A 26543-nucleotide genomic window follows, 5' to 3' on the forward strand; every position below is an offset into this window, starting at 1 on the left:
TACAAAACAAGCCAGAATAATCTAAAATACCGGGAAATGTCATTCTGAATTTGAAAACACCTGAGCACATGGTATGTTACTAAAATAGAAATAACGTCATATGACCGTGAAATCTCGGGAGATTTGCATTTCAAGATAGTCTGTCACATCGCTGTTTTTCTCGATATGTAAGAGCAGAATAGATAAATTTTAAATGTTTAAGATAGTATTTTGTGAAAGAATATATCAGTTAAATGTGAAAAATGTCGATCTTTCCAATCAAGTGGTTGATTTGAGCCAATAACTGCATTTAAAAGCTGTTTTGGACCGGTCTTTGTTACCTGTCAACTTTTCGGGAATTTCTGGTTGACTTTCCTATTGGGGTTAGTCCATAACTATAAAGTCGCGCCAGTCAAAAATCATAAAAAGCGACATTTAAAGTTATGGAAGCAAGAACTAGTTTTAGACTTTCCGTGCTGTTGTATTGTCTATAGTGATTTTGATTAAACGTACCGGAACATTTATCTGTTTCATCATAAAAAAATGTCTATAGAGATTTGAACTGTACTCTGTTGGTCATTAATGATATTGTCTATAGAGATTTCAATTGTACGCAATATATCATTTATCACTAAAATGTGTCTATACGGATTTGAATTGTACGTAATTGGTCATTAACCATCCAAATATAAACAGATGTGTCTATACAAATTTGAACTAAACCTTACTCTCTACTCCACATATATTTCAGTGATTCATTTTGAAATCTACATCAATGAGTCCCTGGGACTCACATATTTTAAAACAATGGGTCCAAACTGAAAACAATGGGTTCCCAGATTGTGTCTTTGTAAATTCGTTACAAATAATCTACTTAACATGATACGCCTTAGCCAGGGGCTCTTTTATGCAATTTTACAGGTAAAAAAAGAAATAGGTTTATAGCAAGTAAAACCTTTATTTGTTTTACTTTAAATAACAAACAGTGAAACATATAACATCTTAAACAGAGAACTTTTAACTTATTAGCCGGATTTTTTTCGAAAAAATCTCGGCTTATAGATTGATGTTGTCGGGCGGGCGGGCGGGCGGGCGGCGTGCTCGAAAATGTTAAAGTTCTTATTTCATGGTATAACTTTGGTATGCTTGGACCTAGAGTCTTCAAACTTGACATGAAGGTTGGCCAGGATTAATAGATGACCACTGGTCATTTCAAGGTCATTCATTTGAAGGTCAAGGTCACTGTGACCTTCAATATAAAAAATGTTAAAGTTGTTATAACTTTGGTATGCTTGGACCTAGAGTCTTGAAACTTGACATGAAGGTTGGCCATAACTAGTTAGTAACCACTGGTCATTTCAAGGTCATTCATTTGAAGGTCAAGGTCACTGTGACCTTGAATGTAAAAATGTTAAAGTTCTTATTTCATGGTATAACTTTGGTATGCTTGGACCTAGAGTCTTCAAACTTGACATGAAGGTTGGCCAGGATTAACAGATGACCACTGGTCATTTCAAGGTCATTCATTTGAAGGTGAAGGTCACTGTGACCTTCAATATAAAAATGTTAAAGTTGTTATAACTTTAGTATGCTTGGACCTAGAGTCTTGAAACTTGACATGAAGGTTGGCCAGAACTAGTAAGTAACCACTGGACATTTCAAGGTCATTCATTTGAAGGTCAAGGTCACTGTGACCTTGAATGTAAAAATGTTAAAGTTGTTATAACTTTGGTATGCTTGGACCTAGAGTCTTGAAACTTGACATGAAGGTTGGCCAGAACTAGTAAGTAACTACTGGACATTTCAAGGTCATTCATTTGAAGGTCAAGGTCACTGTGACCTTGAATGTAAAAATGTTAAAGTTCTTATTTCATGTTATAACTTTGGTATGCTTGTACCTAGAGTCTTCAAACTTGAAATAAAGATTGGCCAGTACTAGAAGATGACCACTGGTCATTTCAATGTCATTCATTTGAAGGTCAAGGTCACTGTGACCTTAAATGTTAAAATGTTAAAATTGTTATAACTTTGGTATGCTTGGACATAGAGTCTTCAAACTTGACATGAAGGTTTGCAAGCACACTTAGATGACCACTGGTCATTTCAAGGTCATTCATTCTAAGGTCAAGGTCACTGTGACCTTGAATGTAAAAATGTCTGGATTTCTGTGTAGGTATGTGAAAGCAAAACAATAAATAGTATTATTTCATCTAAGTTTATTTTCTTACATTTGATCATGAAATTGATGGAAACTTCAAACAATATGTTACTAATTTGCTAATAAAAAAATTGAGATCAAACTTTCCTAATTGTCAATTCAAGTTCATATTTGTGACCTTAAATGTTATTGTTGTTCATGTATATGCATGCATTCAAAACATAACACAAGGTTTGCTCATGCCTTGAAAAGTACTTACATTTCATTTTGACCTTTGAACAATATTTCAGTAATTTAAGTATTGCATTGACAAAAACACGAAAGGTACTTTCCTGTCATTTAAATCAAAAATCCGGCTTCAATGCGGTCATCTCCGACCGCGGAACTCTTGTTTTACAATTTGGACTGACTAGAGTTTTAATAAATTGGATGACTAGTGTTTTATAATTTTTTGGTCAAAATTAGCCCTTTCAAACAGTGTGACAAAAGACAATTTCTGCTTTGGTCAAAAGGTTTACATCTTCATTACAGATTTAGTGTAACAACACTCATACTGTATTAAAGGTGTAAAGCCTTTTTGCCTTGTTTTTTCTTCAAACATGGAGAGCTTTTTCCATAAATTCATTCCTGACAAAATTGCGAAAACTTCACTCTCATAAGTTTGTTTTGGTTCCCTACAGTTAAACTGTTCCTGAATTTGGTCAAGACCTTATTCTGTACATAAAACCCCTCTCATATCCTGCAGTATGAACAGCAGAAGTCTGTGTTGTTATATGTACTTACATTCTATGTTACATAGGACGGAATGCTGTACGATCTGTTTCACTATTATGTATGTACCATATAAAAATAAAAGATGCTGTTTATTTCAGAACTTGCACATTTTTAATTGTCACTTTAGAAAAAACAACAATGATCAATTAATCCAGAAAAGTATACTAACATCGCTTTACAATATAACTGTCTGCGCTCACAATAGACAAACACAAAATGTGTTTTCCGCAGTTTATTCTTCACATTTAACCACATGTTTTACTGTACATCGAGGCTGCGTTATTGATAAATATCTACACACTGAGCGAGTTTAAATTGTTGAGGATCAATTTTGAAAACCTTTTTGGGTGGCATTTTCTTCTTACCATCCGGGACAGCAAATTAAACGTCCAATGAACTTTTAATAAAACGCCGTAACTGATTGGATAATTGATATATTTCAACCAATCAAAATACGCGTATTACATTCTGAATGTAGTAATGTTACTTCCGTTCTACTTTTCAAAACGGTGTTAGCATGTGTTTCGCTTATCTCCACCAATCTAACACGGTATCATGTACAACTTTGACGATGTTGAAAATCAGAGTTTTTAAACAATGCGTCCCGAGTAGGCACATGTTTGAGAATGATGCGTCCCCAGAAAAAAACGTGCGCCTGGCACGCGGGACGCACATCAAAATGAATCACGGATATTTGAACAGGGAATGGCTTGCCTGTGCTTTGAAGAATGTCTATAGACCAGTTCATTGTTGTTGTTTTGATTCCTGATTTTCGCGCATGCGCAATGCACTGGTAGGCAAAAGCATTGCTTTCAGCTAACGCAAAGCATATGGATAACGAGACTTGTTTAGTCAATAAATCGAAAAGAAACTAAAAAAACAACACCTAAATAATATTTTAAAAATATAATATTTAGTGCCAAAAGAATGCATTAACACATTTATTTGCATTTTAAAAGAACGCGTCATAAGCATCAAAGTAATTAAGATTGTCTGAAGACTGAATGACAGACAATTCGACACAACAAAGAGCTCTATGCATTAGGCGTATTTTTATTAGCAGAAAAGCTTAAATAAAAATAATGATACATCTAATTATAAAATTATAATTATCAATTGCATGCGTAAACTAGAGTAATAAAAAATTAGTGATAGAATGTGTCAGTGTTTCATTGAAAATAAACGTACTACAAAGCCCTATTAAAAGCGAAGTTAATGATGGTATTTACATGTAATTTTAATTTGGATGGGTGTTGTTCAGAGAATGACTTGAGGAATATTAACATACAACTGAAAAACACAACCTCACATGATGCAAATTGAACTGTGTATTCATGTATATTGTAAACTTGTTACTAGCGATCGAGTATGAGTGACAACTATCTAACATTTAACACACACACACAAACACACACACACACACACACACAACATAATATATATAAATATATAATATAATATATACATATTGTTTCATTATTATTTACCCCCATTGATGTCAAACGTAATTTCTTGTTTTTATGATGTATTTCGTGCATTGCCGTAACATTACATCTTCATACGGAATGACGTATTTATAATTAACCGATACCCGCTAAATACTTTAAATATTTTTTATGTACATTTTATAATTTATAAAAACTTTATTTTTTTATAAATAATACGGGCTTGTATCTTTACCGTGTTCAATTTCCGATAATCTATAGACTTCAAATTTGTACAATATGTAACATATCTAATTTAAGCAACTGTTAAGTATGTCGGCGGTAAATTTATTCAACAAAATGCCTAGTTACTTAATACTACCAGAATGAAGACATGGTGGCATCATCAATTGCGTTTAATGACCAGACTGTCATCTGTCACGTAGTGTTGTTTATGACACCATGTTGTTAGTTAGGTCTGGACAATATCTGATCAAAACGAGATAATCTGATTATGCAGAACAAAGGGCAATTAAACACCGGAATACAAAGGCTTAAAAGATTTTAAGATTGATGCAAACAATCAAATGAAAACTATTGCATTTAATTTTATTAAACGTTTATTTAAGGTAGCGCACCTCTAATGGGCACATATCCAAATATAATTTAATTAATTATTTTCCTAATCAGCATCATTTCACTGAACTACATGCAAATTTGTAGGTAGGCTTTCTGTGCTTTTAAAAAAAATATACCGATTTTTTCAAAACCACCCTCATGCTCGGCTTTTGTCCAGTTTATTTTTACCCCTCGGGTATATAAAAGTTCCATAATTAATTCAAATTTCCAAACATGGGCATGCAGTTGGTGTGTACAGATGCAGTAAAGGTGTTTAAAAAGTTTATACAAGATGAAATAAGTATTCTTTTACAGACATTTATTTTTTACAATTTTTATCTATGGATTAGCGCCATGAAATGTAAGTGATTTCAGCCAAGTAAAAATTGGGTCGGTTAAAAACAAAGTGTCATAAAATTCAAAATAGTATCATTTAAGTTATATTTTAAAATAAGTTTTTATAGGAACACTATATACAGCAAAAATACCAAGAAATAGACAGATTTACCGTTTACTTTTTGAAATAAAAATGCAACATGCATCATTCGTATTTTCAGCAGTAAATTACCCAATTTAGCCATAACGTTGTTTTAATTTTAAAAATTGAAGGATGTGCATACAATTTTCAACATATTTAACAATAAACATAGCTTTTATGCTATAATAAATCAAATTACGTTAGAAAAGAAATAAAACGCGTCGCAAAAAGTATGCAATGTCGGCAGGATTCGAACCTGCGCGGAAAGATCCCAAAAGATTTCTAGTCCATCGCCAGAACCACTCGGCCACGACAACTTCTCATCAGTGCAACCTTAAATTAGATATCCATAAGTAAACAGGTAAAAAGGCTCGTCGATCTTTGAAGAAATCGCGAAATCGTATTTTTCAGATGATAATTGGATCAAAGTCAATATTTATAGTGAAAATAATGTATTCTAAATGAATTAGGTAAACACATATCAAAATTTGAAGTTTGAAAAAAATAAAATGCATCTCTCGGAAATAACCGATCATTAAAGATGGGCAATGATCGTAAAATAAATCGCGGGAAATCATTAGAGGTGCGCTACCTTAATGTGTCAACATGTTAGTTTTCCCGGACCAGGTATAGGTCCCTGCCCAGACAAATACCAATATGGTTAATTTGTAAATGTTTTTTATTATGCCCCCCTTCGAAGAAGAGGGGGTATATTGCTTTGCACATGTCGGTTGGTCGGTCTGTCGGTATGTCGGTCTGTTGGTCGGTCGGTCCGTCCACCAGGTGGTTTCCGGATGATAACTCAAGAACGCTTAGGCCTAGGATCATGAAACTTCATAGGTACATTGATCATGACTCGCAGATGACCCCTATTGATTTTGAGGTCACTAGGTCAAAGGTCAAGGTCACTGTGACCCGAAATAGTAAAATGGTTTCCGGATGATAATTTAAGAACGCTTATGCCTAGGATCATGAAACTTGATAGGTAGATTGATCATGACTCGCAGATGACCCCTATTGCTTTTCAGGTCACTAGGTCAAAGGTCAAGGTCACGGTGACCCGAAATAGTAAAATGGTTTCTGGATGATAACTCAAGAACGCTTATGCCTAGGATCATGAAACTTGAGAGGTAGATTGGTCATGACTCGCAGATGACCCCAATTGATTTTCAGGTCACTAGGTCAAAGGTCAAGGTCACAGTGACCCGAAATATTAAAATGGTTTCCGGATGATAACTCAAGAACGCTTAATTATGCCTAGGATCATGAAACTTAATAGGTAGATTGATCATGACTCGCTGATGACCCCTATTGATTTTTAGGTCACAAGGTCAAAGGTCAAGGTCACGGTGACCCGAAATAGTAAAATGGTTTCCGGATGATAACTCAAGAACGCTTATGCCTAGGATCATGAAACTTGATAGGTAGTTTGATCATGACTGGCAGATGACCCCTATTGATTTTCAGGTCACTAGGTCAAGGTCACGGTGACCCGAAATAGTAAAATGGTTTCCGGATGATAACTCAAGAACGCTTATGCCTAGGATCATGAAACTTCATAGGTACATTGATCATGACTGGCAGATGACCCCTATTGATTTTCAGGTCACTAGGTCAAAGGTCAAGGTCACAGTGACAAAAAACATATTTACAAAATGGCTGTCACTACAACTGAGAGCCCATATGGGGGGCATGCATGTTTTACAAACAGCCCTTGTTTGGAATTGATCTATTTATTCATTGTGTTCAATCTTATTTGTTTCAGTAACGTAGAACAACTTGTTGGCATGTTGAAAAACAAAATCTAAATATAATCGTTTAAATATAACCGATCACGCTCTATTTCTCCCCATTGATTGTATCTTTCTTTTGCCTATCAATATAGTCCGGATGTAAACACCCAGGTGCGCGTGACGTCACGCGTGAACTGGTCTATACAGATTTGACTAGAGTCAAATTGTTCTCTTGTGAACTATTTTCATGTATTTTTAATAGTTACATGTCGCCTTATAATGGCTTATTATAGATGTCAAAAAAATACAAAACCATGGTCTCTAGTGTATATTTTTTACATACTTGAAGAATTCAATATACGGATTCGAAAAGTACCTTAGTCCTTTCATTTTTGTACAGGTGTGTCGATACAGATTAGTCTTAAACTTTCAGTGCCGTGTTGTCTATAGGGATTTGGATTAAACGTACCAGATGGTTTATCTGTTTATCATAAAAATGTGTCGATAAAGATTTGAAATTTTGTATTGTACTCTAATGGTCATAAATGATATTGTCTTTAGAGAACACAATTGTACGCAAAAGGTCATTTATCATACAAATGTGTCTATAGAGATTTGAATTGCACTCTAATGGTCATTAATGATATTGTCTATAGAGATTTCAATTGTACGCAATAGGTCATTTATCATAAAAATGTGTCTATAGAGATTTGTAATTTTGAATTGTACTCTAATGGTCATTAATGATATTGTCTTTAGAGATTTCAATTGTGAGCAATAGGTCATTTACATGTATTATAAAAATGTGTCTATAGAGATTTGAATTTTACTCTATTGGTCATAAATGATATTGTCTCTAGAGAATACAATTGTACGCAAAAGGTCATTTATCATACAAATGTGTCTATAGAGATTTGAATTGTACTCTATTGGTCATTAATGATATTGTCTCTAGAGAATTCAATTGTACGCAAAAGGTCATTTATCATACAAATGTGTCTATAGAGATTTGAATTGCGCTCGAATGGTCATAAATGATATTGTCTATAGAGATTTTAATTGTACGCAATAGGTCATTTATCATAAAAATGTGTCTATAGAGATTTGAATTGTACTTTATTGGTCATTAATGATATTGTCTATAGAGATTTTAATCGTCCATAATGTGTCATTTTTCATAAGAATGTGTCTATATTGATCTGAATTTTACGTACATTGTGTAATATGTCATTTACCATCCGAATAACAGATGTGTCTATAGAGATTTGAACTAATCCTTACATATCATTTATAATACAATATAAATTTGTCTATAAGAAATATTTCAGTTAAAATATACTAGTGTGATTACAAATTTAAACCGTAACTTATAGGTCATTATCATTTAAATGTGCCTTAAGATTTGAACTGATTCTCAATCATACAACAGAGTTGTGTCTATACAGATGTAACTAAGTTCGCAAGTGAGGATGTCCAATGGGTCATTATAAGTGAAATCTCTATAGACAATATTTTTAATGGACAGTATTGCCACAAGCTGTTCTAGCGGATGGTTTACAGCAAGTCAGATCTTCATAGACAGGGGGAACAAATTTGTATAGACCTTAACGAATTTTTAATTTAAACAGGACTTGTAAAATTTAAGTTCCCAAACCTAAGAGAAAACAAGTAAGTTCCTAACATGAAACTAATCTGCCCCTTTTCTGCATGAACTCAAGAAGTCTATGCTTCTCATAATTTGATGTCAAATTTGCTATTGTATTATTTTTTGTCTTGAACACTGCCTTTTAAGGAGACACCATTTCAGTCAGTTCAAAGCATACCTAAAAAATTGTGATAACAACGCTTGGTGTTTATTTCAGATACATGTTGGCTGTACTGTAAATAAGTATTGATAATAAGTAATTCTCTTTTTTTTGGAAGTTCAAGCCTGTTCTAAAACTGATTATTTTCCACCTCTGTCACTGCAAAATTAATTCATAACTTGTTAGTGAATTATATTTGTATGTTGTTTGAGATTTTTCTGTAGGTGGAGGAGTGTGAGACCAGTTGAAATAATGAACTCATCAATTTTATAATTATTCTAATATAAATAAAGTGATAAATATTCATACGAAAATAAAATAAAAAATGTTGACTGTAGTTTGAGTTCCAAGCATGTAATTAGTCATTATAGAATCAAACATCTGCATGAACGATTTTCATGATTTATTACATATTTCCAGTAACTGCCATTAAGTGACATAATGTGAAAAACAAAACTTTGAAGTATTAATCACCAAAAGTATGATTTTTTTATTTGATTGAAAAAAAAGTTGTGTTTATATTGAAATGTTCTTTTAATATCAGCACATGAACTGTTGATAGACCAAAGGTCTCATACTTCAAAAATACACCATACATAACATTGGCTACTAGGGTGTACTATTTTGTCAATTTGGGAAGGACCAAAATAAGAAAAGCAAGGAGAATAGAACTATGGTAACACTTTTTTAAATTTATAAATCTTTTAATGTGCCCAATGCAAAGAACCACAAAATCACCAAAAGTTTCCTGTTTTTAGTAAGTCTTATTTAACAGTTCATTTAAAAGTGAGTAGAATCAAACATACCATACTTTTATGTAAAAAAGAAAAAATAGCTTATGTACTTGTAGCTACTTAGATTTTGTAAAAATGTTTCATGATTTTCTTGACTTCCTGGCAAATATGCACAAACTTCATCTTCATATCATTTTAATTTAATATCTTACATCAATGGAAATGCTCATAGTACAGTTCATTTTTAGGTGCAAAGTTGGAACAAAAAAGAAGTTTTTAATTTAGTAGGGATTGAAATATAAGAATAATCTTTACATTACCAAGAATGCTAAATACATATAGCTAAAATTAGCATTTATATTTTAGGACTGAGCCTTTGATCATGGCTACATGAAAATCCAAAGCCTACGGGTACAGGACACCAACAAGTTTGGCTGCTCTGCCAAGGTTGTTGTAAGGGAAATCATGAACTATCCAGATTTTAAGGTAAGATATTATAGATTTGTATCTTTGTATGCATGGCCTGTCTGATCAGTCATGTAGCACTGAATAAGAAACATGTTTGATCATTACTGTAGAATAATCACAGAGCGCAGATATTTGATATTCTTTTTCTAGATGTATAATAAATCTATTACAATATTTTAATTACATAATTTTTAACTAATGTAGGAAAAGGCTTCTGAATAAGTCCAAATTGACTGACAACTTAATACATGGGAACTGCACTTAAGATAAAATGCCATGTTATATTCTGTTTACAGAATATAACATGGCATTTTATCAGAAGTGCAGTTCCCATGTATTAAGTTGTCAAGGGTTGTCCGTAAAGTTTTGAGACTGGTTCAAAAAGAAAACTTATAATCACATATGCTTTAAACTATAAACACATGTAAGTTCATGTTTGAGTACTTAACTCTGAAATTTTCCGACCAAAACAACATACTTGAGCGTTACTGTCAAAACTTAAACCAATGCATGTCACGGAGCACTTCGTCAATTAATTACATCACGTCATTTATATGTCAAATTAAGTCTCAGAAAGAAGCACAAAGTAGCTTCATCATTAAACTAGACGCTTGAAAAATATTAACCTACGATACAACTTTCTTAGTGAAAAGGGTATCTAGCAGTAGTTTAAAGATTCATAGTCATATGAATAAAAACTTTGCATGCTTTACTCGTCACCATTTTCCCTTTATGTCCACTAGAAAAGAACCAAAAGTTTATTTGTTAATAATGACCACTGACCCATAATAAAGCATACATTAAAACTGTATAAGAAAAGGTTCTGGTATAATCATGCACAATGAAAATGCATGTAATTATTCTTTGTAGTGCAACTTCATTTGTTTATTGTATAAAACATTTAAAGGAAGCAAAAGCAACAGTTTCCGGTCCACTCCCATGTCAATATTGTCTTAAATGCTATTCACTTACAGAGATAATTTCAGCTTAACATATCAGCAGGATTCGTATGTTGTATTATGTTTGTACTGAATGCTGTCCCATGTTCTTCAGGATATCTGAGGACCAAAGAAGAGCGGCAGGTTTTAATGGCAAGTCTACCCAAAACCAAATAGCTGGAAACCATTCTTTACAGTCATTCTTTACAGTCAGCGATAAACATTCTGCGCCGTCATTAATAACAACTCTGTACCGTCATTTAAAGACGTTGGTGTTAAGAGCTTGCTGTAACAGAAGTTTGAGAGTACTTTGTTCCAAGTGTTTGACTCAAGACTTCAAAATTGCAGCCAGAAGATCATGGGCTAGTTGTGAAAAAAACAACTTGTTTCTGTTTTCTTCTGAGTAAATTGGCATATAAACACTTGCCATATTGAAAAACTACTGACCTTGTTGAAACTTCTGTATTGTTATCTAAATTTCCAAGGAAATTGGCCATAAACGATCGTACGACAATTTTAACTTACAAGAGAATTTTGTAATCTTAATAAGTAGACGAACTAGCTCGCCATGCTCGTCAAATATAAACGGAGCTTGAGATGCCTATGTAATTAATTTAATTAAGTATTGAAAATTTATAATCATATGATATAGACTTTAGCAATTATGTATCTTCAAAAAATGCATCATATCGTAAATGTGTACTACGATGTTTATTGAAACAGTCCCCAGGAAGTTCAGACTCAAAAGCCAACGTAAGATGTGGTTATTAAATAAGGATGTTAAAGAAGTGCCTTGAGGGCTTAATACCATTCTATGTTGAAGGATTTAAGAAATGTATATTGTTGATAATAAACAGGATTTTTTAATTGAATAGAGATTGGCATGATGTATGTTCTTTGATGCTCTTGTAGCTCACGCTATAATGTATTTTTATGCCCCACTTCGAAGAGGGGGTATATTGTTTTGCACATGTCGGTTTGTAGGGTCGACCAGATGGTTTCTGGATGATAACTCAAGAAGGATCATGAAATTCATAGGTACATTGATCATAACTGGCAAATGACCCCTATCGATTTTCAGTTCACTAGGTCAAAGTTATTTTTTTATTGTTTAATGTTTTTTCTATTGTTTGTTGGTACCAGTAAGATGAATGCATCAATATACGGTGCCAATGATGGCAGGTTAACTGACTGCTTATGTTAGTTGATGGACCTTTTCAGTACCTTTCTACCCTTTTCAAAAGTTTTTATTTGTTTTTTACCAAACATATAAGAATGTTTGTGTGCATAATATCTAAGCCAAGTTTTTAGTTTTTTGGTCCACTACTTTTTGACGATGCTGGAACAGCAGCGTCCAAGGTTTGATAATCAGTAAAAAAATTCTTCACAATGGCAACCTATGTAAAAGAGCCAGTCTGATTGAGATAACTCGATTTTTCAGTTACTTCCCTTGGCATTCGCCACTGCTTAGGAGATTGCTCGTTGATTTTCATTGATAACATTCTCCTAGCAGAGTTGTCTTTCGTGTTGATAAAAGTAAATATTAATAGAACAGCATATCCTGGGGAAACAGATTCAATAAGTGTATCAGAACGTTAATTTCAAATTAGTAATTTTGCATCCATTTTATTTTTATGGACCAATGAAACAACTATATATTTTCTCTATTTTGTTTGATATTTGTTCTCGATTTAGTAAATAAATTGCGAATAAAAACATGTAAAATTAACTTTTTACGTGATCACAAAACTAAAGAATGCGAACGATTTCAAACCTGCAAATTGTAAACGCTGCACTGCTATGATATATATAGATAAAACAACATTTGTTTGCGTAATTGTCCGTCCCGCTAGCGTAGTGGTAAGGACGTTCGCTTTTTCACCTTTACGACGCCTGTTCGATTCCCGCTCCCGGCGCAATGTTATATTTTGTATGTTTTGTGGTCACCATTCCTGACAGTCGTTTTTTTCCGGAAAATCTCACCCCCCCCTCCCCGCAGCATTTGACCATATAACAAATTAAAAAGTATTTCAGTACAAAACAAATAGCTGGAAATTGCAATATTTGTTCTCGATTTAGTAAATAAATTGCGAATAAAAACATGTAAAATTAACTTTTTACCTGATCACAAAACTAAAGAATGCGAACGATTTCGAACCTGCAAATTGTAAACGCTGCACTGCTATGATATATATAGATAAAACAACATTTCTTTGCAAAATTGTCCGTCCCGCTAGCGCAGTGGTAAGGACGTTCGCTTTTTCACCTTTACGACACCGGTTCGATTCCCGCTCCCGGCGCAATGTTATATTTTGTATTTTTGTGGTCACCATTCCTGACAGTTGGTTTTTTCCGGAAAATCTCATCCCCCCCCCCGCAGCATTTGACCATATAAAAAATTAAAAAGTATTTCAGTACAAAACAAATAGCTGAAAATTGCAGCTATCATTCAAAATTCGTCCCAAGTGTCGTCAATCTAATCTTATTAGGTAGGAGTGCTGGACACACTCCGGGTCCCAACATTATGCAGCCTCAGCGCGGACGTAACTCATTACCTTGGGAAAACACAAATACACACACTGGGTGCAGCCTAGGCGCGTATAGACTCAAACAAGGCAACAAACTCAAGTGCGGGCACAATCATTTAAAATTTACATATTGAATACGATATTCTAACAGAAATTACACAACCACCCAAGTGTACATACCATGTTTGATATTTCGTTCGATTGTTAGATTTCAGCATATACATGTATAAGGTAATTTCGCTATTAGTTAACTTATCCATATGTTCGTGGGCGAACTCGGCTAGTCAAGTGCTCATACGATTGAGCTCACATGGTCCGGCTATGTGCTCATACCTACTTTCGAGAATCATCATGAAGGTATTGTCATACTTAATGAACAAGAATGTAACCCGCCTCCCAGTTTCGCTCAATGGGTCAAGTTACCCACGGGTACTACTGCCCCGTACACCTAAACTTTTTTTCGTACCAAAAATGTTTCGTACGCAAAATTTTTTCGTACCAAATTTTTTTTCGTACCCAAAATTTTCGTTCCCAAATTTTTTATCATACCCAAATGTTCGTATCAACATACACAATTGTGGTGATATAGATAAACTTAAATTGATGTTGTATATCCATCCTCTTCAAAAGCATCGTCACACCAGTACTGCCAGTACTTTGATTTGTAACAAGAGGGGACTAATAATACAAAAATTGAAACACGGTTCAGGGGACTATTTGTTAACTCAGTAAAGGCCACATTTATTGTCAAATCTTAAAGAAAATTGCTCAGAACATTTTTCCCAATGTTAAATTGTTAGATTTTTTGATGATCTTTTGTGTGTGTGTGTGTTGTTTTTTTTTGCTGTTCAAAAACTATATAAGTGTAATTTTCAAACATGTTCAAGATATACATTTATGTTTTGAGTTATGATAGGAATTAGAAATGTGATTTAATAGACAACAATAGTACTGCCGCTTATTATAATCAATGTGCCTTAAAAAGTTGAATCGCTTGCATTTTGCAATCTCAAGATGCTTACACATACATTGTTCATAGGAAGAACTGCTTGTGTCATTTTATTGCATATGGAAATTTCTCCAGTTGGTTTGTCCATGGACAAGTTAAATTTTTGGGTTAACAAAATATTTAAAAGTTGAAAGTTAAATTACTATGAAAAAAAATACTTATTATTTTATGAACAAATATTACAGGACAGTGAGGAATACAAACAATATTTGTCTTAAAAAGTATAAACAATTTTGCAAATTCAACAATTTAAATAAAGTCCCTGTGCTTAGAATTGGTTTATCAATACTGGCTTAGCATTAAGATAACATTTCCTTTGCCTCTCAGATATAAGCATTAACACTTCTTAAAAATCTGTTATTGGTTATTTGTAGAGCCATGTTGGAAGAAGATAAGCTGTGGAGGGACAGAGTCCATAGCAGAGAAGCGTGCAATACACCTCATAGCTGAGGAAACCAATCTTGATGTAAGCTATTATTTTACAACAATTCACACATATTTGTGTTAGATTGTACTATTATGAATGGCTTCTTAGCTCTCCTGAGCACAACTTGATCATAGTGATGTATAAAGATACCGGCCATCTTCTGTCTGTCCATGATGTGTTTGTGCATTGTCAACGTTTACTTTAAAAGACATCTCTTGAACCGCTGTGCGGAATTTGACAAAACTTCCTGATAATGTTCCTTGTACTGCCCTCTATTAACATTGTTAAAATAATTCTGGTCCATTGGTTATTAAAATCACAGGGCCTAAAAAAGGGGTTTTAATATGAAAACATTATTTTTCACTCTGAAACCACAAGGCCTAGATTTTCATATTTGGTATGTAACTTAGTATTGTTTTCCTTTACAAAGCTTGTGTAAATTATGCCCTAGGGGTCAAAACTAGCTTTCTCCCTGGTCCCCAATTTTAGAATTATATGGAGAAACCCTTAAACAGCAAAACTTAAGATTATTTGGAATTTAGCATCATCATAAGATCTTCTAAAAAATTAATTAAAATCATGGCACTAGGTTGAAAAAAAAACATGTATCAGGGTGCACATGTTTAATATAAATATTAAGCGAAATAATTTTTCTGGAACAACAAGGCTTTTATATTTGGTATGTATATACATGTACAGACAAAACCTAATGGCTTAAACTTGCGGGGACTGAAAATGGAAAGTTTAAGCCATCGGGAATTCATGTCAAATGATTTGTAATGTAATGTGTTTGCTTTCACTAGACTGCAACAGATTCGCATCTCTATTGGAAGAGTATTCATACTGCCTAATCTCCTTACTACATTGTGTGTGTGGATAAAAACAAGTTATTTACTTGAAAAAAAAACACATTTAAAAGCTGTTACACTTTAGTTAAATAAATATCACAATATAAATGTATATTAGATCAGCTTGTTTTTACGAATCATATTTACCCGTACATGAAAGAACCTAGATTCAAAACAATAATATGCACTTTATTTACACATCACAGATATATTACTTAAGATTATCTATCTATTTGTTAGCTTGTATAAAAATTACATGGTGAAAGCGTGTTTGATGTGTGGTGTTGATGAATTGTCGTCAAGATACACATTTTTTAATTACATCCAGTTTAATTTATAGATGTTGTGAGTCTTCGCACTTTTCTTGAAATTCAGATTTATATGTATCGCTCCAATTGCTGACTCAACCAACGATTAACGATTGATGATAATGATGATTAATGTTTGCTCATGAAGTCAATTGTCATTCGTCACCCCAAACCGTTTTGTATCCATCTTAATCATTCAAACCTGTGGGATCAACTAAGCTGTATTTCCACTCTTTTACACTATGATTTATACAACTTAAATATGCATGGATCCCTTAATACTACTCCATTGTGTATGGAGCCATGGTCTTATGCCCAATCATTGGCTTTTGATTTGTGAGGTCAAGGGGCTTGAATACTACCCAAATGGCTGGAGTTTGTCTGAGCTTACCTCATGCTTGCTCCTTTCTGCTCGGGGCTTGAAATGTGTACCTGTGGGGCAAATAAGCCAATGTGCTATACCTGTGTGGTTGAGACTTCTATCTACAATCCCATGAAGGTCAAAGTCTCCTGTAGAAGGCTTTGATCAATATGAAACTAAACACAACCTTAACCATTAAACTTTGTTCTGTTTTTAGGTGACTGGTGACATGATAGATGAGGTGATAAGAGAACAGTACCACATGTACCGCATGTTAAGAAACATTACAGACACCATGCTCATATCTGAGGCAGAGGTAATGTCATTTCAATTCTGATATGTGAGGCAGAGATAATGTCATTTCCATTTTGATATGTGAGGCAGTGATAATGTCATCTTCATTCTGATATGTGAGGCAGAGATAATGTCATCTCCATTATGATATGTGAGGCAGAGGTAATGTCATTCCCATGCTGATATCCGAGGCCGAGGTAATGTCATCCCCATGCTGATATCTGAGGCAGAGGTAATGTCATCCCCATGCTGATATCTGAGGCAGAGGTAATGTTATCCCCATGCTGATATCTGAGGCAGAGGTAATGTCATCCCCATGCTGATATCTGAGGCAGAGGTAATGTCATTCTCATGCTGATATCTGAGGCAGAGGTAATGTCATTCCCATGCTGATATCCGAGGCAGAGGTAATGTCATCCCCATGCTGATATCTGAGGCAGAGGTAATGTCATCCCCATACTGATATCTGAGGCTGAGGTAATGTCATCCCCATGCTGATATGTGAGGCAGAGATAATGTCATCTCCATTCTGATATGTGAGGCAGAGGTAATGTCATTTCCATTCTTGAGGCAGAGATGTCATTTTCGTGCTGATATGTGAAGCAAAGATAATGTATTTTTCATTTTGATATGTGAGGCAGAGGTAATGTCATTTCCATTCTGATATGTGAGGCAGAGATAATGTCATCAATATGCTTATTGTAAGATTATTTAAACCAATACTATATACATCTTCCAAGATATTGAGATTAGACAGTATAGAAATTGCTAATGTAAATCATTTTGTTTTTCTCATAAATTGCAATTGTGAAATTAAACTTTATTCGAACAAATGGCCTTGTTGGTTAACAATTTTGGATAACACTTTCTCTAAATTTAAGTTTCTCTCTTGTACATAGATGACAGTCTTTCAATGCTGTCAGTGCATTAATTTCTTTCAAACACAGAAGCTCAGTCTATTTTACAAATCAGGCATACCGTAGATTTCATTTCATTTTAGTTTCTTTCCCGTCATTGAAGCTTTGAGTATGCATTGTTTGTAGTAAGGTGCTACTGGGAATGACTTTCAAAGCTCTCAGAGCTTTGATTATGTGTTGTTTGTAGTATGGTGCCACTGGGAAGCAGAACCCACATGAGCCTGGTGACCGGGCATACAACATGATCACCAAGGGTTACTTCAGTATCAAGGAGAACAGAAACAGCCACAGGTTAGCTTCAACGATTTTTTTCAGATATTTGGTCCTTTAGACAAATGCACAGTCAATTTGTTTACATATAAATAAATTTATCATAAGATGTAATAAAATATCGTATTGCTGATACCAGCACTTGTAAAATTGTATACATTATTATTCGGAAAGTATAACTGCTAGAGTGTTAACTCTTTATACACATTTTCAAAAGTTCTGGAAATTGTGCAATCAGGCAAAACCTCCTAATAGGGTAATTTATTGCAAATGATTTGAGTCTTTAACAAAAAATGAGGGCATGGTTGTCCAAATGAAACCTGTCTAAGAGCCTGTATGCACCAAACAACTATTTAATGCAAGTAAATTTTTTTTACAATGTTCTTAAAACTGTTGCTCTAATAATATAGTAAAGTTCAATGTGAAATGGAATTTTACTGTTCTAGCAATATGATTCTTCTGTTACAACTATTTATTGATGACATATACAACATTTGTAGCCTGTATACATGAATATTGAAACTCTTTTTTAGCTCACCTGAGCACAATGTGCTCATGGTGAGCTTTTGTGATCGCCCTTTGTCCGTCGTCAACATTTTGCCTTGTGAACACTCTAGAGACCACATTTATTGTCCGATCTTCATGAAACTTGGTCAGAACAATTGTTCCATTGATGCCTCGACTGAGTTCGAAACTGGGTGATGCTTGGTCAAAAACTAGGTCACTAGGTCAAAAAAAAAGAAAAACCTTGTGAACACTGTAGAAATCACATTTGATGCCAAATCTTCATGTATCTTTGTCAAAATGTTTGTCTAAATGATATGTTGGTGGAGTTCAAAAATGGTTCCGGTCCGTTGAAAAACATGGCCGCCATAGGGCGGGGCAGTATTCCTTATATGGCTTTAGAGAAACCTTATGAACACTCTAGAAGTCACAATTTTTGCCCAATCATCATGAAACTAGGTGGTAACATTGGTTTCATTGATATCTTGGATGATTTTGAAAATGGTCCAGATCGGTGAAAAAACATGGCTGCCAGGGGGCGGGGTAGTTTTCCCAATATGTATATAGTGAAAACATGTGAACACTCTAGAAGTCACATTTTTGGTCCAATCTTCATGAAATTCGGTTAGAACATGTTGTTTCTGGATATGACGGTTGAGTTTGAAAATGGTTACGTTTGCTTGAAAAACATGGCTGCCAAGGGGCGGAGCATTTTTCCTTATATGGCTATAAACGGCTATAGTAAAATCTTGTTAACACTCTAGAGGCCACATTTATTGTCTGATCTTCATGAAACTTGGTCAGAAGATTCATCCCAATAATATCTTGGACGAGTTTGAAAATGATGCCGGTTGGTTGAAAAACATGGCTGCCAGAGTGTGGGGCATTTTTCCGTATATGGCTTTAGTAAAACCTTGTTAACACTCATGAGTCCACATTAATTTTCCGATCTTCATGAAACTTGCCCAGAAGATTTTTTCCAATGAGTTCAAAAATAGTAACCTTTGCTTGAAAAACATGGCTGCCAAAGGTCGGGGCATTTCGCCTTATATGGCTATAGTAAAATATTGTTAAGACTCTTAGAGGCCACATTTATTTTCCGATCATCATGAAACTTGGTTAGAAGGTTTGTCCCAATGATATCTTGGATGAGTGTGAAAATGGTAACCTTTGCCTGAATAACATGGCTGTCAAGGGGCGGGGCATTTTTCCTTATATGGCTATATATGGCTATAGTTAACTCTTGTTAACAGTCAAGGGGCCACATTTATTGTCCAATCTTCATGAAACTTGGTCAGAAGATTTATCCCAATGATATCTTAGAAGAGTTAAATCAAAGTACTGGCAGTACTGGTGTGACGATGCTTTTGAAGAGGATGGATATAAAACATCAATTTAAGTTTATCTATATCACCACAACTGTGTATGTTGATACGAACATTTGGGTACGATAAAAAATTTGGGTACGAAAATTTTGGGTACGATAAAAAAATTGGTAGGAAAATTTTTTGCGTACGAAACATTTTTGGTACGAAAAGAAGTTTAGGGGTACGGGGGAGTAGTACCCGTGGGTAACTTGACCCATTGAGCGAAACTGGGAGACGGGTCACATTCTTGTTCATTAAGTATGGCAATACCTTCATGATGATTCTCTAAAGTAGGTATGAGCACATAGCCTGACCATGTGAGCTCATTCGTATGAGCACTTGACTATCCGAGTTTGCTCATGAACATATGGATAAGTTAACTAATAGCGAAATGACCTTATACATGTATATGCTGAAATCTAACAATCGAACGAAATATCAAACATGGTATGTACACTTAGCTGGTTGTGTAAGTTCTGTTAGAATATCGTATTCAATATGTAAATTTTAAATGATTGTGCCCGCACTTGAGTTTGTTGCCTTGTTTGAGTCTATACGCGCCTAGGCTGCACCCAGTGTGTGTATTTGTGTTTTTCCAAGGTAATGAGTTACCTCCGCGCTGAGGCTGCATAATGTTGGGACCCGGAGAGTGTCCAGCACTCCTACCTAATAAGATTAGATTGACGACAGTTGGGACGAATTTTGAATGCTAACTGCAATTTCCAGCTATTTGTTTTGTACTGAAATACTTTTTAATTTTTTATATGGTCAAATGCTGCGCGGTGGGGTGGGGGGGTGAGATTATCCGGAAAAAACACCTGTCCGGAATGGTGACCACAAAACAGACAAAATATAACATTGCGCCGAGAGCGAGAATCGAACCGGTGTCGTAAAGGTGAAAAAGCGAACGTCCTTACCACTGCGCTAGCGGGACGGACAATTACGCGAAAATGTTGTTTTATCTGTATATATCATAGCAGTGCAGCGTTTACATTTTGCAGGTTCAAAATTGTTCGCATTCTTTAGTTTTGTGATCACGTTAAAAGTTAATTTTACATGTTTTTATTCGCAATTTATTTACTAAATCGAGAGCAAATATCAAACGAAATAGAGAAAATATATAGTTGTTTCATTGGTCCATAAAAATAAAATGGATGTAAAATTACTAATTTGAAATTAACGTTCTGATACACTTATTGAATCTGTTTCCCCAGGATAGTCTGTTTTATTAATATTTACCTTTATCAACACGAACAACATCTCTGCTAGGAGAATGTTATCAATGAAAATCAACGAGCAATATCCTACGCAGTGGCGAATACCAAGGGAAGTAACTGAAAAATCGAGTTATCTCAATCGGACTGGCTCGGTCTTTTACATAGGTCGCCATTGTGAAGATTTTTTTACTGGTTATCAAACCTTAGACGATGCTGTTCCAGCATCGTCAAAAATGATGCCCTTTGGTTGAAAAACATGGCCGCCATGTGGCGGGGAATTTTTCCTTATATGGCTATAGTAAAATCTTGTTAACACTCTAGAGGCCACATTTATTTCCAATCTTCATCAAATTTGGTCAGAAGATTGGTCTCAATGATATCTTGAAAGAGTTAGAAAATAATTATGTTTGCTTCAAAATCATGGCTGCCAAGGGGCGGTCTTCTTGAAACTTTGTCAGAAGATTTGTCCCAATAATATCTTGTTATCTCAGGTGAGCGACTTTGGGACTTTCAGGCCCTCTTGTTCTTTTCTTGTTGCAATTATTTTCTTTTTTCTTGAGTCAAAAAATGGGAATGTGAATACAGGCCCATGTAATCATTTGTTTTTTGCTAATGTTGAAATGAACAGCTGTTCTGAATTGTATTGCTGCAGGGATGATATATGGGGGCATTCCCAGTATGCAATGAATAAAGTGAAGAAACGGAAGATCACAAGGAAGGCTGGAGGGGAGGAAGTGGTGGAGGAAGTGCAGGAGCCGGAGGATGAGGAAGAGTAAGTGTTTTATTTTTAGATCTCTGAAATTCCATGATTTCATAAAATAGTTTGCAGTTTGTTTTACTTGTTTCCTGAATGATTTAAATTACTATTAACTGTGTTTAACATGTTTTGTATGATTACATTCAGTCTGATTTTTTGTTATTATATACGTGTTGTTAGTAAGCTATTTTAACAAGTTTGAATATTCTAAAATATATACTGGATGTTTAATCAATCTGAAATTTTAGTCTCAGTAATAATTTTAATGAAAGTGTTATCATATGTTGCTGTTTTTATGCCACACTTCTAAAAGGCAGTTGCACTAGCCATGTGTAAGTCTCTATGTAATTGCAAAATTTCATGTCTCAGCTATAACTGGATTTCAAAATAACTTGGCACAAATGTAGACCATCATAAGACAAAATGTTGCCTGTAACAACTGTCTCCTTACCTCAAAGATCATGGTCACACTTAGTGGTTAGAGGGCAAATTTGTCCAAAAATGACCTTAACAATTTCCGTCTAAACCATATTTTTCCATGTATGATGGATTTCAAAGTAACTGGGCAATCCCATCATAAGACAAAGTGTTGTTTGTAACACATGTCTCCCTACCTTTAAGGTCAAGGTCATACTTAGAGAAGGTGGAATGAGAAAATAAAAAAAGCTTGTCTGAACCTCACTTTTGTCATTGATAATGCTATTTTAAAATAGCTTACCACTCATGATCACCATGTGAGATGGCATTTAGTTTTTAAAACTTGTCTCCCTACTTGAGGAGTCAAGATCGCACTTAAATCAATTCTTACATTTTTTCATAAATCAGCTTCTCTCTGCTGTTACTTTGTAATTCAACATGCAATTTCAAGATAACTGATTATTAAGCTTGAGGACACTGTGTATTGGTTGCATTATCTGTCTCACTCCCTGTCAAAGTCACACTTAGAGGTTAATATTCAAATTTGTCCATTTTACACAAGGAGATTTTTGACATTTTCACCCTATGAAATATATTTTTTGGTAAAAATTGCAAAAATCTTAATAGGAGAGAATCAACAGCATAAGTTTTGTTTATACAACCATTCTTCATTGACTATCTTTTGTTTATTAAATAATGCTACATACTGATTAGGCATAGCTTTGTATGATTTTAATTTTCTATTAAATCTCTCCAATAAATAAAGTATAATAGTGTTTGATAAGTCAAATGTTTTGTTTTGTTTGTGCTTTATTTACACACATGCAATGTTTACTACTCTAGATGATAGTGTGGTAAGTATGTCACTCCGTAGTTCTTGCAAGTCTTCTGTATAGACACGTAGACCTTAGTCTTTTATCCACTCTGTGTCAAATCTCAACCATATACTTGCTTTATAAATTGGTAAAAATCATTGGTATAATGCATTCTAACAGAAAAATTATGTATAATGCTACTCAGGTTCTTTTCCAATCACCTCAACTCAGTTTATTAAGTAAATAAAGGCCGTTGGCCCAAAATACACAGTATTTGATATGAAATATAACACATGTTTGTAGTTGCGAACACATCATCTTAATACTAAATTATGTCAACATATTACATAGTGTTAATGTTACATTAAAAATATATCAGCTATTCAATTTTGTTCAAAAGATGATACACATACAAACACAATTTCAATAGTGTGTCAGTATCTGTTTTGCACATCAGATTACCAGGGTATAAAAGTCATGTACAGAATTTCCACCCATATACCAGTTATATAGAAATTCTCTACGGACCACGTCATATTTACTACATTGAAAAAACGCATGGTATTCACAATCAATAATAGATAAATGTTTCTCGATAAAACAAAAATTACAAATTCTCAAATTATATTCAAGATGTTACTGCCTACCAATTTCAATAGTTAATTTGTGATTGGAGCATCTAAACTTGGCAAAGGCTATCTGATATTTTAGCGGAATTTCCAACTGCAAATATCTTTCGGTGTTAAGTAGAGATTTATAGTTCTTATAATGGTTACCTCTAGATGCATTGTTTATTACATTACTGGCTGTGCAAATCAGTTTATGATAGAATAAGACCAAGATTTTAACACACATATTTTTTATACATAAACTTACGATTTTTAAGTTCGTCTTTTCATTTTGACCTAAAGTGACAGGATTTTTCACCATCTCTATCAAAACCTACACCGCTTATAAATACATTTATATTGAACAAGACTTGGTCTCTAGCATAATATCCCATATTATATATCAAAAACATATTATATAGTTATATATTTTTTTTAAATATATAATTCAAAGTTCCAAAAATATTGTCGCCTAGGCCTCTGTGTCCATGATCAGTTATTGAAAAAGTAATGTAATTTATGATAAATTTAATTTAAAGTGATCATGCATTTTATTTAGAAGTTGTATTATCTATCGCTTAAAAAAAGAACATTTAGTTATTTTCCCTAAGCAGCTCTATGGCTTGAACCTAAGTTATTATCAAATTGAAATCTTGACAACACTTAGTTATAAATTGTCAAATATTTGTGAGCAAAAAATCAAATACATCAATTTCCCAATCTGAAGATTGCATGGTGCGAATTTTACCAATATCAGGAAGTTTTTAGTAAGTTTTCCCAATTTGGCTGATACTGGTACTTTTCCCAATTGGAAAAAAATCACTGCTTATAGTAAATCCAATTACGTCTGTAGATACACACATTCTGTATGTAGTATCCATCAACAACATTCATCTGACAATAACAGTTATGTATAAATATTTAAAATGCAATTAGATTGCATTAGTCATTTCCAAAACTAAATATAGATAAGTAAAAAGAAAATTTTACATAATTACTGTTCAAGTTCTGGCTCTTCATCATAAGAAACAATTTCCCAGACAAAATAAAATGACACCAGGAAACATATTATTTCAGATCTATAATTTATTAGTAAATAGTCCACACACAACAAATATAACATGTAATATTGGCAAGCCTTTAAGGACAGGCTCCTTAAGTTACCATTATCACAATGCAAACCTACCATCAAATACAGCATTTCTTTATTCCCATACAGAATATCAGGAGGCTTTCGGCTTTGGTTGTGGCTCTTTCGCACAGCTTTTTTTCTGCACCAGAATTAAATTGCATTTCCAGCTACTTAGGAAAGACTTATTGAACATAAATATGTTATTAATTAAAAACTTGCTATGTTTTATTATAAATACAAGTAATTATTGCGTTTAAATTATCTTGTTATAAAAAAGGTGAAGTTTTCATTAATTTAATATTTTAATTGACAGATTGTATACTTTTTTATGTAAATTCTATTTTTATATAATTTGTTTGACATAAATTTTATTTTTCAATATGGCTGTACATGACTGTATATTAAGTGTTGAAGAACTTATATCCATGCAGAAGATATTTGGATAAATTTAACATTAACACTACGTGATAAATTAGGAAAAGTGACATTTACATTATGTCTTTTTAAATTGGACTAGTAATTAGTTTTATACTCCTACTGGCCTTTTTGGAATAGAACATTTTGTTACTGTAAGAGTATTAATAAGTTGGTACACAAACTGCTTTGACATTTTCATGTGTTTTATAAAACCAATGAAAGCAAAGATGATGCTAATATTGATTGCATGGTCAGGGACACATTATTGTCCTAATTTTCACACTTTCATCTTATTTTGGTACTTCTTTTACATCAAAACAAGTTAACAATACTAATTGCCATGTACCAGTACATAATTATGTAAATATTGTACATGACACTATGTAAGTCTCATGATCTCATTTTAAAAATGGGGTCTGCATATCTGGGGATTGTATTTAAGATGTCTGTAAATATGCAGAGTATTAGCTCTACCCAGAAACAGACTCAACTTTGTCTCAATAAGCCAAAGGCTTTTGATGAAATGCAGTTTAACCCATTATCCCAAAATGAAAATGGCTTTTGCAACCAGCTTAAAACCAGAACAGCCTGCAAGTAACTCGCAGTCTGTTCAGTTTTTATGCTGTTTGCTGCTCATGAGTAACTAAGAGTTTGTAATGAAGCCTTTAAAGCTTGAATTTAGTAAGAAAGGTCTTACATTAAATTAAACTTTCTAAGGGACAACAAATGCGTAAAAATACGTATCTAAGTGGTTAAGGGTTAAACTTATTGGGTTCTTGTTATGTTTTTTTCAGAGAAGACATAGACGCACCAGATTTAACACTAATAAATTTCAACACAGTAGCACGAGTACAATACCGTAGTTTGGAGCCTGCAATCATAGACCCGGTGGAGGTTGTCAAGGAAAAGGATGCCTTCAGACGCTACATGCACAGAGTACTGAAATATTGGAGGGTTAGTAAAAGTTGATTTGTTAGAAGTCCCTTATCCGGGTAGCTTTTGTTCTGTTAGGATTGCTGTAATGATATTCCAGAAACAGTTTAAGGATAAACTAAGCCAACAAAAAATCATAAAATTTCTAAAGCATTGTATTCTATTATATTAGGAACATATTACAATTGTGCTCACTTTTTTAACTGTTTATTTTCTACTTTTACTGACTTTAAGGGCCTATAGTCAAGAAAGAAATATTTTTTGTTTTAGTTCCATGTTGTTACTTTGCAGAACATGGAAGTCAC

The 26543-nt window shown here is 33.9% G+C and overlaps 1 protein-coding gene and 1 long non-coding RNA gene across 2 annotated transcripts in view; both read left to right on the forward strand.

The window, feature by feature from the left end:
• The first annotated feature begins 1083 nt into the window (after positions 1-1083).
• On the forward strand, positions 1084-2188 carry LOC127835121 (uncharacterized). Its single transcript, XR_008028362.1, has 2 exons — positions 1084-1642; positions 1788-2188. It is a non-coding gene; the product is annotated as an uncharacterized LOC127835121 (long non-coding RNA).
• Positions 2189-10093: 7905 nt separating this feature from the next.
• Positions 10094-26543, forward strand: part of LOC127835487 (uncharacterized) — a 199048-nt gene continuing 182598 nt past the window's right edge. The window contains exons 1-6 of the mRNA XM_052361930.1: positions 10094-10189; positions 14832-14835; positions 15021-15112; positions 16808-16911; positions 17220-17256; positions 17989-18092. Coding sequence (XP_052217890.1) covers positions 10094-10189; positions 14832-14835; positions 15021-15112; positions 16808-16911; positions 17220-17256; positions 17989-18092 — 437 coding nt within the window. The remainder of the gene's footprint in view (positions 10190-14831; positions 14836-15020; positions 15113-16807; positions 16912-17219; positions 17257-17988; positions 18093-26543) is intronic.

Source organism: Dreissena polymorpha, chromosome 6, assembly GCF_020536995.1.
Source record: "Dreissena polymorpha isolate Duluth1 chromosome 6, UMN_Dpol_1.0, whole genome shotgun sequence".
NCBI classification, from domain to species: domain Eukaryota; kingdom Metazoa; phylum Mollusca; class Bivalvia; order Myida; family Dreissenidae; genus Dreissena; species Dreissena polymorpha.